The 15,912-nt window shown below is 41.6% G+C and overlaps 2 protein-coding genes across 2 annotated transcripts; both read left to right on the forward strand.

The window, feature by feature from the left end:
* The first annotated feature begins 841 nt into the window (after positions 1-841).
* spra (sepiapterin reductase a) lies at positions 842-5,086 on the forward strand. Its single transcript, XM_046375881.1, has 3 exons — positions 842-1,457; positions 2,160-2,450; positions 3,404-5,086. The coding sequence occupies exons 1-3, from the start codon at positions 1,130-1,132 to the stop codon at positions 3,592-3,594; spliced, it is 810 nt and encodes a 269-aa protein (XP_046231837.1). The 5' UTR covers positions 842-1,129; the 3' UTR covers positions 3,595-5,086.
* A 1,220-nt stretch (positions 5,087-6,306) lies between these two features.
* LOC124051757 (histone-lysine N-methyltransferase Smyd1-like) lies at positions 6,307-15,231 on the forward strand. The gene is made up of 10 exons (XM_046375411.1): positions 6,307-6,551; positions 9,983-10,159; positions 11,619-11,832; positions 11,967-12,097; positions 12,246-12,284; positions 13,182-13,377; positions 13,539-13,631; positions 13,753-13,916; positions 14,644-14,812; positions 14,907-15,231. The coding sequence occupies exons 1-10, from the start codon at positions 6,415-6,417 to the stop codon at positions 14,997-14,999; spliced, it is 1,413 nt and encodes a 470-aa protein (XP_046231367.1). The 5' UTR covers positions 6,307-6,414; the 3' UTR covers positions 15,000-15,231.
* Positions 15,232-15,912: the final 681 nt, after the last annotated feature.

Raw genomic sequence — 15,912 nt, forward strand, 5'->3', positions numbered from 1 at the left:
AGACACTTGTAATAGTGACACTATTTAAGGTAGTCCACCACTACCTTAAATAGTGTAGCACTACCTTTGAATCCCAGAAAATGGAAGATCCGGGGCGTTCTCATTGTTCTTTTGTCTCTAGTTGGCAGAGGTGGTGATGAACTGCTGGCGAAATCTCTCAGGACCTGCCTCACAAATGGCAAGATTGTCTTACCATTTTGTGCAGAATACACTTCTCATTAGGCCAGGCCCAAGGAGTTTTGGTGCCCAGTGAGCTGACACCTTGGTAATCTGGAGTTTTTGTGGAGAACTGTATGGATACGTTCCTGGGGGAAATCCAGCTCCTGTACCCCCACCCTTTGATATTTTTCTACTGGTGCAGTGTAACCTGCACTGTATATTTGCTGCTAAACTAACAACTCTATTCTTTTTGCCAACAGTTCTTGAAAAGTGGCAAGAGGCTAGTTGAAGCAGCTGCAGATTCTGAAAATGGTTTACAAAAATATGGGTTAGTAATTTACTGCAATTCAATCTCGGTTAAAGCTGCGATGAAGGATTTCCCAGTGTCAGGCAATCGCCTTCAATCTGCAAGTGAGAATGGCTCACATCTGATTTTGTAAGACTGGAAAACACAAGGCAAGGAACATCAAGGTGGTCACTTTGTGGTGTGAGCAGCACTGTTGTTCGTACCTCTACAGAGTGCTACAGGAGCTTTCCTGCATGTAGTGACACTGACTTTAAATTTTTGCAGGGAGTGGCACAGGGCCTGAAGCCTTACCACACTGATGTTAATGGACCTCAACAAATTTGACCCGTTCCCATTCTTCCAATCAACATTGCTGATTTACATGCACTGCATAGTTGGTGAGCTATTAACATCACATACAACCGTGGGATAGGCCACTGTGCACACATGGCCAGCACTGCATAAAGCACCTACTTAGGGGCGGAACTGCACAATCCCTTATCCCAATGTCGATGCGTATGGATTTGTGTGCAGCCGAGGGATGGCGACAAAGCAACGAAAGGATTTGACACTCAGGTAAAATGTATGAAGAAGAACAGTCCACAGCCACTTTATGATCGTTTTGTTCCGAACCTTCCGCCACATTCTCGTTAAACACACACTTTGGTTCTGCTGCGCGTCACTATGTCGTCCACTGAGCTGAACCGTACAGACTTGGGCAAAGCGCTTTGTATCGTCACCGGGGCCTCCAGAGGCTTTGGCCGGACCACAGCGAGGGAGATGTCTCGGCTGGTGAAGCCGGGCTCGGTGCTCGTCCTGGTGGCTCGTACCGGTGACGACCTGCGGGCTCTGCAGGCGGAGCTGGCCGACTCGGAGGCGGGTAGAGCCGGCCTCGTGGCTGAGTGCGTGGTGGCAGATCTGGGTCAGATGGACGGGCTGGAGAGCGTCGTCAGAGCATCTAAAGAAGTCTTTTCTGAGGATGTAGATCATGTTATACTGGTCAACAACGCCGGTAAGGAGAGCTCTGCAGTGCTAGGCTCTGTAGCAGGGTGAGTGTGTGTTCCATGGCTCAACAGGAACGTTACAGCAGTACATTTTTACGCAGCGTGTGGATGGCATATGAATGTAACCAAGTAGGCTTCTTTTAGTCAAGTTACTCCTCTGTGCTTAATAATAGAAATATTTCCGTTTTCATCTCTTCTATTCCACTCACATTGTGAGGGAAACACGGTAGCCCGACTCTACGAAGAAGTGTTTTATTTTTTATTTTTCTTGAAAATTTTATTTTATTCTGATGTTTTCAATTTCTGCGAGTACCACAACCACAGAGGTGCATGAGGAAATCTGTCAGAGCAATTTTTTACATCAAAATTTGTACAAACTAAAATTATTTGCACAGATATATATCACAGTAAGTGAGAATATATCTTTATTTTCCACCAGTTTGTTGTACATACCTTTTTAAAATTCCCTGTTTGGTAATATACAAATCGGGCTTACCTTTTTTGCACCTTTTTATCACCCCATCGTGGTTAGACTGGTTAGAGCAGGGTCAGCCCCAGCTCTTTGGAGGAACAGGATTTGAATGAAAATGAAGCCATCTTTTAATGACACAGTCTCATTGTCTCCTCTTGACGTGGAACTTCTGGAAACACTGTAGTATGTATGAGAATGGAGACCCAAGCCACTAACACCTCTTTCCCTCTCATCCCAGCCTCTCTCGGTGATGTGTCCCGCTATGCCAAAAGCTTCACCAACATGGCCGAGGTGGACTCCTACCTGTCTCTCAATGTCAGCTCCTCCCTGTGCCTCACCGCCAGAATCCTGCAGGCTTTTCCACGGCGTCCAGGTATGAGACGGACTGTGGTCAACATCACCTCCCTGTGCGCCCTGCAGCCTTTCCCCTCCTGGGTGCTGTACTGCACCGGCAAGGCTGCCCGAGAGATGATGTTCAGGGTACTGGCAGAAGAGGAGCCAGACCTGCGGGTCCTCAACTACTCTCCAGGTGAGGAACTGCCCGTTTTGAGCTTGTTACATTCAACCTGAGCTGAATTGGATGACCTGAGTGAGCTCTGACTAAAGGAGTCCTGATGCTGGATCATAGCATAGCAGTAATGCCAGTTTTCACTTTTTTTTTTCTACACTTTCAGAGGTTGTGAAAATGGTTAATCTGTAAGGGCTGTGCGGGAGGTTACAAAGCAATTTATGAATTTAATTTAAATTAAAAATGTATGATTGAGGATTATCAGAAGATTTTACAAATGAATACCTTATTCAAAATAGGATCAAATTAAAAATCCATTTATGACTAGATATTTATTAGGTAAATGAAAAAGGATTAAAAAATTGCTGGTGGGCTAACAGGACATAGCCAGTCATATGATCGGTGGTCAGCCAACAGCCGATCACATGATGAAATAACTGAGTCGGTTAATTGATCAAAAGAAAATCTGTTGCCAACCATTGTGATAACTGACTAAGTTGTTTGAATCATTTTTCAGTAAGAACTGTTGAACGCCTGCTGACTCCAATTTCATGAACGTCAGGATTTGCTGCTTTTCTTGGTCTTTGATAGTAAATGAAGTCTTTGGACTGCTAGTTCAACAAAACAAAACAATTTAATTGTGAAAATAAGCAGCAGATTAATCAATGATGTTCACAATATTGAAAATAATTGTTAACTGTAGCCCTAGAAATAACACTTTGAGCTTTATTGTAATCTTAGTCTTATTTGGTTTTTGTTAAATAGCAGATGTTTTCTGTATTTAAAAAAAAAGTTCAAAATATAATGTTACATTCCATTATAATTTAATTTGCCTTTGCATACTAAGGCAAAGCAATAACCGGTAATGAATAGTGTTCAGGTCCTCTCTGCTATGCAGACGAATGCCTCAGTTCTATTTGTTCCAACTGTTATGTCTTGAACTCCAGTGTTTTCTGTCCTTTGTGCTGAATCAGGGCCACTCGACACAGACATGCAGATGGCGGCGAGGTCTGTGACAGCTGATCCCAGCCTCAGGAAGTCTTTTTCAGACATGTTTGCCCAGGGACGGCTACTCACCTGTGAGGCATCCTGTGCCAAGCTGATGAAGTTACTGCTAGAAGACACGTACACATCAGGAGCTCATATCGACGTCTATGACCTCTAGACACAGCTCGCTGCCAGGTGGCCTGGGCCAGATTATTGAGACGTGTGCCTTGACATTAAATTCTACTGATGAGATTGCACCATCAGTCTTAGCTCTGTAGCTTGTAGGTTACTATTGTTAAACATTGTGACAATGTGAAGTATAGGTATAAAGGAATGTTATATAGGAAATATATAAAATATTATTATAATATTTACATTCCCAACATTCCATTCCAGAGTGGAATTTCACTCACCCTATGGCCCGTAAAGCTGCAGTGAAGTATGAGAAATATACACATGTACACAAATGTACACAATATATTCACAATATGCTACCATCTCTGGTAGTGTGACTACACAAGACACATGCCTCTGTTTTCCACTGACCTGAGGCAAGTGTTGTGGTTGAGAGGACACAAACCTGCTTCGCAAAAAGCCAAAAAGACGTGGCACATTAATATGAATAGAAACTTGACAAACAGAATACACTGTTTTTAATGGCACAGTATTGCAGTTCCTGTGCAACACTCACATCCCCCTGTCAGGATATAATATGGCTCGCAGAGGAGGAGTGGTTCATAGACAGGACTCAATATTAGAATGTTTTCATTGTCTTATTAGAGACTAAGCCAGCAACTTTGCTCTCTGACAGTTAGCGTGCTAGCTAGCTTGGTGAAGAAAATCTCAGGTGGAGTCGCACAGTTCATAGAGAACAGAAAGAACCACAAAGATCTTTTGTGGCTGTCTTAACAGTAGAAGGTCCCCATGTGGTTCTAAGCACCACTAATTTCAAAAAGATAGATTTCACTGTGCTACGTTTGGTGTGAGGGGACCCTAAACCTGACTTGCTGTGTCTGCGTTGTTGTTCTTTAGTAGATTTTCTGTCATATCTGCCCTCACTTTGGGATTCATTTAATGAGGTGCTTATAGTTGTAATCATGTTTTAACCCTAAACTGTTTACTGTATGCTCATGTTACCAGTTGATATTGACATTTTGATGCTGATGTTTTCCCCTACATTCTAACTCTCATTGTGGTTTTAAGGTGCCTTATGTATATATCTTACTTTTTGCTTTTGTTTTTTCTGAATACTTTGATTACAGCGATTAAAGTTTCTCTAATGCTGTGCATACGTGTTTCGATATGTAAGAGAAAATGTGGACGTGTTCCAATCTTTTTTCAGATCTTTCACACGCCTGGCTTTTAATTTTTCTATTAATATTGATGAGAAATTATTACTCTACATGTTTTTACATTTATATTTTACCAAAGTCCTATTTTGAATTTGTTTTTATTGTTTTTTTTTTTGTCTTTTTGTACATGCCATTGAAGCCTATTATCTGACAATCTTGCATACCAGAACAGTATATGTAAAAATAATGATGAAGGTGCAGGTACTTCTTTAAAGCTGCTTACAATTATAAAATGTTTCTGATTATTTTATTCACCTCTGTAAATCCTTTAAGTGTTAATCTAAAATAATGAGTAAATTAAAAAACTGTGTGTGAAAATGTGTGTGAAAATGTGTAATTTGTCCTGAGGGTCATGGGCCATGTGGTGATCAGAATGACAAAGACTTCATTCAGCGTGGACCATGAGTGTGTTTAGCAAAAATCGTGACCATCAGCACATTAAATTGTGACGTTTCAAACGAACAGCAAACAGACACAGTTAGCTTAAGGGTGTAAGTGAGAAGTGAGATTAATGGATCGTTTCGAGGTCTGTTCAAAGGCAAGGTTTTTACAATCAGACCTGAAGCCAGTTCTTGAGTATAACGTTTAAATGTTTAAGAGTTTAAGAATTGTACAATGTGCAGTTGTCATGTTAGAAATGAAAAGGAAGCATTGTCAGTGCAATGGTAAAATAAATATATTAACTTGTGAATTTGCACCCTCAGCAGTTTTCTGCCAGCATTTCTCTCTGTCCCTATTTGCAGCAACAATGTTTGTTATGTCGAAATTATTTTTAGAATTATTACTCTTAACTCAAGTGAGTGGCACATGATCGGTCATTTTTGTGTAGAAGAAGAATCAAATGACACACCGAGTATCCCTATTTTGAGGAAAAGCCTGGCTATGACAGATAGTCTTCTCAGGAGTTGGTGGAGACCAAAATGGAGCTAAAGGGATTATGAATATTGGACTAACATTAATGTGTTGCCCACAAACACAACCTAAACAAAATGCTAACGTTGGGTCATGTCTGCTCTATATAGGTAACTCTTTGCTAACAAGTTGGCCATATAACATTATACGGTTATATTACGTTGTGTGTTGTGTTTACAGAGTGTTCTGCTGCCCCCAAGTGACCAAAAATTGCTGACTATGTGAAAGTGACAGGCTGTGACCACTTCCACTGTACTGTACGAAAGCATTTAAAAAAAAATAAATACATTCATGCATCAGAGAGGCTGCCACTGAATCTGAGCGGCTCCATTTCCTGTCATGTGCCTCTGACAGACAGCCACAGCTGCCATGCACCAAAATACCACAGGAGGAACCAACCCAAACAAGGGGACGACATCCACCACAGCACTCACAGACTACCTTTACCTCCATTACCTTGCTTGCTCTCCACAGCCCGACTCATTTCCCACTGCCCCCTCCCACTCTGGGGAGGTGGTACAAGCCCTAGAGGGAACAAATTTATTTTTGGCTATAGCAGGGAATGAGCTAAACGGAGTGGGGGTGGGGGTTGTGGGGGTGCCCCTGAAACCCAGTGAGAATTTAATGAGAACTCTCCACTCCCTGCCACTTGTTTAGTCCCTTGTCCCTCGGCCCATCCCACACATCCACCTTCTCCTTCCTCTGTCTCCTCTGTGTTTTGTCTGGCCAGTACAATGACTGTAGGGAACATGGAGAGTGTTGAGCTGTTTGATGCAGGGAAGAAAGGTCGAGGTCTGAGGGCCACCAAAGACCTCAGCATTGGAGAAGTGGTCTTCGCTGAGCCCAGTTTCTCTGCTGTGGTCTTCGACAGGTATGAGCATTGTGGTTCTGTTTATTTAGATTAACTGGACATGTGTTTGAAGATCTGGCTGGCACAGTGCAGGTGTATTCCTCAACCTTGACTGTGGCCTATGATCTCATTTCTAGAAATCATTTCATTCCCAAATTCTCATGACACCAGCAATGAGAAAGCTGTCAAAGTGTTATGTGAACTCAGTCATGACGTACTTGTGGATTCAGTTTTCAAGGGCAAGGAGAGCTTGACCAGAAGGATCATGACACCTCACAATTTAGCAAATTCATTTCTGAAACTAAAAATGAATGCAACCCTCTAAGACTGATGGGGTTGGAAACTGGTGGTATGAATAGAAAGCTGTTGTCATTTTCTTCTTTCTTCATGCAGTAAATTCATATCTATCTATGTCTGCTTTGAGACACTGGTCATACGTCTGACTTTTGGAATTTGTTTATATGCTTCATGCAACAGTTGAAATTTTGTTTTTTAGAGCTGCTAAAAGTTTATTTGTATATCAAAAAGGAAAACAAGGATATCAGATATGAAAAGGCAAGCTTTGTGGCAAATTGTTCCACATATGTGGTGCATACAAACTGAATGTCCATGTTTAGTTTTGGTTCCAGGAACAGAAAGCAGACTTGAGAGGTCTGCATGGTTCATTATGTAAGAGCAAATCAAAAATATATTTTGGCCCCTAAACCATTCAGAGGTTTATAAACCAGCAGTGGTATTTTGAAATAACAGTAATGAAACACACAGTGCAAAGAACTGGACTGATGTGGTCTTTCCTGGTCTTGGTGAGGACTGTAGCAGTAGCTCATTTTGTTCTCATGTGTAACATCTCACCTTGACGTTGGTCTCATGCAGTTTTATGTCTTCAGCAAACTTGCCTCTTTTTCAAAGCTGGAGCAAGTAATCCAGTGGTGTAATGCAGCTGCAGGTTTGGCATTCTGCAACACATGTATTCTATTTGTGTTAACAGTTGTGTGGATATTAAAGCTGAGTGCAGCCTGGTTTGTCTATGTGCTCAAATGCCAGACACGGATCTGGTAGCAAAGTGTTTGAGCCATATAAGAGCTAGTGGCTGCAGGATGTTGGCTCGCTGCAGGTGACCAACACAGCAGGCATGCATGGAGAGGATCTGCCTAATGTACTGTAGGAGCTGCCCAAAACCACAGCGAGAAAAAGAGCTGCTAGTGACTTAGGAGCCAGTGTGTGTGTGTGTGTGTGTGTGTGTGTGTGTGTGTGTGTGAGAGAGAGAGAGAGAGAGAGAGAAGCTGCATGGCTTCATGCCGTTCCAACAGTGATCAAACACATTAACAAGTCTGTTCACTGTCTCATTGGACAGGCAGAGGAGACTTTGCTGTATAAACTGTTTACACACATGGACACATGCTGCTGTCAGCTGAGACTTGTGTGTTCACTCACACAGTGCAAGCCTGGCTGTGTTCTGGATGTCCATACGGCTGAACACACAAACTAAACTGTGATATTTTCTTTAGAATGTTTAGTGTGTGCAGCGTATTGATGAATGAGTGAACAAATATTACATACAAGTCAATATAAATTCATAGTAGCCAAAACCAGAGAGCAGCATATAAATTTTCAAACAAAATAGAGAAGAGACTTGAACAACTTTCAGCAATTAGACAGCCATCCTACCAGAAAGGGTGTGAAGGATTTTCAGGGTTTAATTGAGTCATTTCATGGAGAATTCGCTCTCTTACATTATCTTAATTTAACATCATCAGGTTTTTTCAGAGTCGAAATGAACTCAGAGCCAAATACAAGACTTCAGACCGTTAATGATAGACACATTATGTTACTAGTGTTAAAAGAGCACAGAGAGAAGAGCAACATTTCTTTAGAATTTAAAGAATGACAGTGACATTTCAGAAGACCTGACCATGCTGGAAGCGTGAAGAAACATTTTCTAAAAAAAAAGAAAAGAAAAAAAACTCCCTTAGATATGCTCATTTGTCTTTTTCTAGCACCAAAAACAACAGCTGGAGCACAAAGTCTGGTTATGCATCTTATTTGTTGTACATTTAAGTATTTTATTTTTGGTTAATTATTATTGATGTTGTTATTATAGAAGTTACTGTACATATCATTGTTATTACTTATAGTTCCAGTACTGTTATTACTGATGTTGCCATGCATCTCTGTTTGTGTGCCACCCTCCCTCCCACTCTCTGTCTCCTTTGCTCTCCTCTCCTCTCCTCTCTCTCTCTCTCTCTCTCTCTCTCTCTCTCTCTCTCTCTCTCTCTCACCCTGGGGTCTGCTCCAAGGTTTCTGCCTTCTGAAAGGCAGTTTTTCCTCACCACTGTAACCAAGTGCTTGCTTGTGGGGGGGGTTTTGGGTCTCTGTTAAAAACTAATTTAAGTATGATTATTTGAGTATGTACTAGACCTGAACTAAACTGTTTCCATTTCCTACTTCAAAAAGGAAGCTAAAGGAGCAGAACAGGAGCAGTGAATAATTAATCATCATCTGTTTACAATGCATTGTTCTTTTAGCAATCATGTGGATGTTTTTTGACACACACCACCCACCTAAGCACTGCAGACCTAATACACCCACCACGCCTGTGATGTACACCAAGGTGGACCCAAAAGCTGCACCCTCACTGCGAAATGAGTTCAACCCAAGATTTATTTACCAGTAACAACAAAAGTCTTATCTGAGCATCTGTAATATCAAAGAGTCCAAGCAGTTGAGCAATGAGTTCAGGAAAGGAGGAGGCCAGGTCCTTGCAGCAGGTGCAGTGTGGTCTGGTTGGTGGCGAGGTACATTCGAAGAGGCTGAATCAGATGATCTTTCAGGGGAGGGGGTGGAACATCAGAGGGTTTGCTGGAGATAGTTGGTGAGGCGGAGGCAGAGCAGTGAACCTGAGGTGCAAGAAAAACAGGATTTGCAACTGGAAACAATAGTTGGGAAAGAAGCTGCAGTTTGGGTGTTTAAACACGGGAAACTTTGAGTTTGACTGGAGAATGACTTGCAGCTGTGCAGGTGGAATGGTGATAGGAAAGTAGAACAAGTTCACCCAGCTCTGCTCTGACATACACACACACACACACACACACACGCATCCACACACACACAGGTAGAACAGACAAAAACATGGGAAAAAGACCAAAAAACAACAAAAAACACAGACAAACTAACAATTCCAACACTCTTCCTTTTTGAAAATTAGAATTTTCACTTTGTCCACGCATTCTACTGGAAAGGTTGACCACCTCTCTTGTTACTATATTGCAATGCATTGTAAGGTGTTCCTGCTAGACCAAAACAGCCAAATTAGATGAACTTTATCTATGTCAAATTCTGTTTGAGTTTTGATTTGTAATGGAACGTAGAGTTTTCTTTTTTAAAATCTTAGACAACACCTTTCACTGCAGTCTTTGAGACGTTAAACAATGTCTTCTCTGTTTCTTTCTCAGTGTTGTCACTCAGGTGTGCCACAGCTGTTTCCGACAACAGGCCAAACTGCTCCGCTGTGCCCAGTGTAAGTTTGCCCACTACTGTGACCGCACCTGCCAAACTGCATGCTGGGATGAACACAAGCAGGAGTGTCGAGCCATTAAGAACCTCGGGAAGGTGCCCAGCGAGAATGTTCGGTAAGGTAATCCCTGCATGGACCTAGGAGGAAGTGACAAATGGAATAAAGGTTGTGTGAAACTGTTTCCAGATGGTATTGAGGCATAACAGTCAGTCGCTTTGCGGTCAATATATTACTACAATGGGAAAAAATATTAATATCCCTATGCTGAGAAAAGCACTTAGCTCGTAGCACCGTGCCTAAACCCAACATCCCAGACCTGCTGGCTCTAGACTCTAAGGGAATCTTCTGATGAAAGAATTTCAACTGTGATTCCACCATCAGGTCTACATTTCAGCTTGTGCACAGAAACATCCAAACTTAGAAAGACTACCGCTGACGTTCATCATCAGGAGGACAAATCATTTTTACTTTAATTACCTTTCCTTTAGTGCCAAAATAGCTTGTATTATAAATTTGTCAGTATGTTGTTTGGTCTGGTTAAATATGTTATAATGCTTTGTAGTCTAATAAAGCCTTTAGGGTCCAATCGTGCCTGGTAATCAGGACAGGTCTCAGCTTTGGGCCAGATGATAGATAGGTTCTTTGATTCATTGCATTTGTTAATATCATTTTTAATATTTGCTATGGATGATTATTTTAGTCAGGATATAAGCAAAAAATATTGGGACTACTGACCAGTATACCGACAGGAATTTTAGTAACATTGCATTCTAAATATATAGACAGATTTGCCTTCCACAAGATTTGGATTTGGAGTGTTTCTGTGGAATTTTTGCCCATTCATGCAGTAGAGCATTTGTGAGGTCAGACACTGATGTTGGATGAAAAGGCCTGGCTCACAGTCTCTGTTCTAGTTCATCTCAAAGGTGTTGTATTGCATTGAGGTCAGTGTTCTATGTGGGCCAGTCAAGTTCATCCAGACCAAACTCATCCAACATGTCTTTATGGAGCTTTGCTTTGTGCACTGGGGCACAGTCATGCTGGAACTGAAAAGGGCCTTCAACAAACTGTTGCCACAAAGTTGGAAGTATAGCATTGTCCAAAATGTCTTGGTATGGTATTAAGATTTCCCTTCACTGGAAGTCAGGGGCCCAATCCAACCCCTGAACAACAGCCCCATGCACACCTGAATTCAGTATTAAAGAGGTGTGTCCCAGTACTTTTGTCTATATAGTGTAATTATTTTGCCTTTCGCCAGTGCAGTTCTGTACATAATGAGCTGCATCATATCAGGCTTATGGTCTTAGAATTTTGTTGGAAATAACTGTCTTTTCAACATACAAGAAACATATTTCTTGTAGTCTCAGTTGTCAGTCAGTCTTATACATGGATGAATAAATCAATTATTCATTAGATCTAGAAACAGAGGATATATACAGATGCTGATTGACGATTGATTAACTGTGCTTGTTTAATAAGCATAAGATTCATCTTAGGACACACTAACTGAGTAATGTCTAATTTTGAAGTGGACAGTGACTTCTCTCTCTTCTGTCCCCATGTCTCCTGTCCAGTCTGGCTGCTCGTGTGATGTGGCGTATACACAAGGACACAGGAGTTGTGTCAGACAGCCAGCTGGTCTCAGTAGACCAGCTGGTGGACCACGTGGCTGACCTGCCCGAAGAAGACCTCAAGCAGCTCAAGGCTGATGTGCACAGCTTTCAGGGATACTGGTCTTATGGAAGAAAGAAGCACTCAGTTGATGACATCTCACATATCTTTGGCATTGTAAGAATGAATGTCTCTCTCTGTGCACAAGATGAGTTACATATAGACTTGGGTGCTTTGTTTCTGCCATACCCACTCCTTCCTTGCCTACACTCTGTCTGTCTGTCTGTCTGTCTGTCTGCCTGTCTGTCTAGATCAAGTGTAATGGATTCACACTGAGTGACCAGAGAGGACTACAGGCTGTTGGTGTGGGTCTTTTTCCTAACCTTTGTCTAGTCAACCATGACTGCTGGCCCAACTGCACTGTCATCCTCAATCATGGCAAGTAGGTATTCAAGCCACCTCTCCTGTAAAACCACGATGAGAGAGCTCTGTGTATATACAGTATATATGTAAAAAAACACAGAGCTCACATGTATGTGTGTGTGTGTGTAAATGTTTAAATCAGCTAACACTGTAACTTTCTTTTGCAGTCAGTCAGCTGTAAATTCTACTCTCCACTCTCAGAGAAGGTATGTATGACAGCTGTTCAGCCCTCAATCACATGATGTGGCAGAGGCTTTCATAAAAACTACCTGACACGGACACACACAATACTGTCAAAGCTGAAAAATGTGGTCCTAAAACCCAGTGCATCTATTAATACCTGAACAGTATGACAACACAAAATCTGACCTATCATTTGTTTCACGAGCACTCATAGTTTACAGTGCAGTAAACAATTGATTCATTTAGCATGGATGTTATTTAATGCGCACTGAGGGGGACGTTGGGTGCAGAGATGACCTGGAATGATCTCGTCACTTGGGGTTATTAGTGGAGACTGAGAAATAGTGCGACATGGGGTTCATGGGGTTTGACAGTAAAAAAAAAAATTGAGAACCTGAGGAAACAATGAACAACTTCAATGTTGGCAATTCACTCACAAGCATCCTCTGCTTTATGGCCTATTTTACTGAGTGGAGCCAAAATTTACAAAAAGAACATCATGCTGTATTAAAGAAGACTTGAAACTGGCAACTGAGACCATAAACTCATTAGCAAACTGTTTACTGAGGTAATAAATCAAGTGAAAAGTAGGCTTATTCTCTCATAGGCTTACATACAATCAGATCTCTTCTTGAAACCAGTAGAGTTGCCATCTGCTGGTAATTAGAAAGAATACAGGTTAAAGGCAGTTCCACATTGGCTTTGCTTGTCATACCTGGAAGCTCCATCTGCTTATTATATTGCCTATGGGTTTTTTTTTTTCAACTCATAACAGAGCATCTAAACCTTACCAGTCTTCATCTTCTACTGGTTTTAATAGCTGACATGCACTGAAAGAGTGCAGGGATTTGTTCCTTCCAGATAGTTCAATCATGTAATATCTGATCCAGAAAACCAGACCCTGTCCTCTTCTGTCCCAGGATCGAGCTGCGAGCTTTGGGGAAAATCCCAGAGGGTGAGGAGCTGACTGTCAGCTACGTGGACTTCCTCAACGTGTCTGCTGACCGCAGGAAGAAGCTAAAGGAGCATTTCTACTTTGAGTGCACCTGCGAACACTGTAGCCAGCACATTAAGGATGACCTCATGATGGCTGCCATGGAGAGCGCGGGGAACAAAGTGAGTGGAGGGAAGACAGGAATGATTCTGCTGTACACCAAAGGAGCATTTCAGTTTGCTTTAGAAGCCATAGAAAAATCAATATTCTTTTTACATTTCATTATTTCATTATCATTCTGCTTATTCCTGTTAGCTGTTCTGCCATTGTGTCTCCCTCCCAGCCTTCTGCTGATAAAGTGAAAGAGGTGACTGCCTTCAGTAAAGAGTGCCTGGAGAAGATCGAAAGGTCCCGGATTGAGAAGGATTACCATGAGGTTCACAACATTGCTTTCAGCTTTTCTTTATTACGTTCTCTCTTATTGTCTTACACTGTATCTGCTTCACCGCCTTCTGTCCATCAAATGTTTCTCCTGTGTTTTGTCTGTCCTCTCTCAGGTGTTGAAGTTGTGTCATGAGTGTCTAGAGAAACAGGAGAACATCCTGGCTGACACTCACCTGTATAAGATGCGCGTGCTCAGTGTTGCTAGTGAGGTGCTTTCATACATGCAGTGTTTCTCTGAGGCTGCAGACTACGCACACAGGATGGTGGAAGGATACATGTGAGTGCTGAGCGAGTACTTTGTTCTGGAAGGATTCAGTAACTCCATACAACCATGATTACACTGATACACTAGGTATCATGGCTGAGATTATACAATTATGAGCAATCTCTGCTGGCAGTGATAGACTTTATCTGGCAGCGATATACTTAATCAGCGTGTGTGAACTTGTTTGGCGAATACTTGAATGTAACGGACATTAATTTGTATGAAAAACGCACTTTGGGTTTATTGTTTTACATCATCAACTTAATTGATTTTTGTATATATCTTATTCTGAATTTCATGACAGTAACATGTTTCAAGTAAGTTGGGACAGAAGCAACAAATTACTGGGAAAGCTACGGAATGCTAAAAAACAGCAGAACACAGCAGTTCTACTCACTGGATAGGGATAACGATTCTTCTTCTTATTATTTTTTTCACAAAAAATCCCATTATGAGACCAAAACTCACGATGTATATTGTCTTTCTTACCTGTATGTGGCACTCAGTCCCAAGCGCACTAAATGCAATAATAATTTCTGGCCCCTAAGGCCAGTTATTTATTGCATTTATCGGGGTCTATTTGTAGTAGTGGATTAATTCACATGTGGTGCTCTTGTGAGTAGGATTGAGTCATTTTAATTTTATGTTCCTGTTTCACAAAAATAGTTTATACTACTCCAAAGCAATAATCCCTTACTAGATCCAATACATTCTGTCTCCGCCCTCTCTCCCCAAACAGGAAGTTGTACCACCCCAACAATGCCCAGTTGGGCATGGCCATCATGCGGGCAGGTGTCACCCACTGGCATGCAGGTCAGATAGAGGTGGGTCACAGCTTGATCTGCAAGGCCTACGGCATCCTCATGGTCACCCATGGACCCAACCACGCCATCACCAGAGACCTGGAGGTGTGTTTAAAAAAAGTTTGGTGAAAAAAAATGAACTATGATCTAATATTGTTAATAGCATGCTGTAAGCACTCATGCTTTTTTTATGGTTCAGTCCATGCGCAGGCAGACTGAGATGGAGCTGAAGATGTTTAAGCAGAATGAGCAAGCGTACCATGCCATGAGGGATGCTGCTCTGAAGAAATGAAAAGATCAGATGTCTCTTCCACAAGCAATTATCACCTTCACCACCGAAGACTGAAAACCTGCTGATGTTCTGATGCATGTCTAATGTGTACTGTATGTCTTCTAAAGCACTGCGCCCAGTCCCTGTGCTGAGTCTCCGAATCACCAGTATGCCTGATGATACACTGTTTTGGTAAAATCATTGTGTTGCAAGTATCTTCATGTGAATTATCCACAATAAAAGTTGAGATACATCATGTGCTGTAATCAATTATACACAATTAGTAAGGCCTCTAGACAACTAGGGCTGCAGCCAGAACTTTACAAATACTGAGGCGAAGAATCCACCCGATGTGCTCTGACGCTTATCTCCTGTGCACAAGTTAATCAAAATATAGTCTTGAATTGTATCTTGTGTTAGAACTTGGTCTTATTATATAAATAGTTTTTCCTGTCTATGTCCACCCCGGGATGCCGTACAGCAGCAAATAACAGACAGACAAAGATGGTGGCTGTCTGGTGAGGAGCATCTGGCAGCTGAAGAGCCAGTTGTGTCTTTCAGAGATGGGAGAAACCAAAGGGCATCTACTAAAGGCTAACACATTTGCCATACCAACTTTATAAACTGTATGTAAGTGTTGTATTTACAACTTGTTCTGTTGTCCACCAAACAAAAAAATAAAGTAATATGTTTCCTAAGCCAGAAATGTGTCAATGTCACAGGGTCGGACTGCATAGCCAGCTTACTATTTCAGCTTTTCTGCACCCACAGGTGGAATTAATAGTTTTTAACATGGGTCAAATTACAGTCTGGGAAAGAACTAACATTTCTTTTTGAAAATGCATACAATTTAAAGGGTTCAGATTACTGATATAGGCAGTATACTTATCATATAGAGTACTGCTACAGTGAAAACAATTGTATGATGTCTTCT

Source organism: Scatophagus argus, chromosome 20 (genome assembly GCF_020382885.2).
Source record: "Scatophagus argus isolate fScaArg1 chromosome 20, fScaArg1.pri, whole genome shotgun sequence".
In the NCBI taxonomy this organism is placed as follows: domain Eukaryota; kingdom Metazoa; phylum Chordata; class Actinopteri; family Scatophagidae; genus Scatophagus; species Scatophagus argus.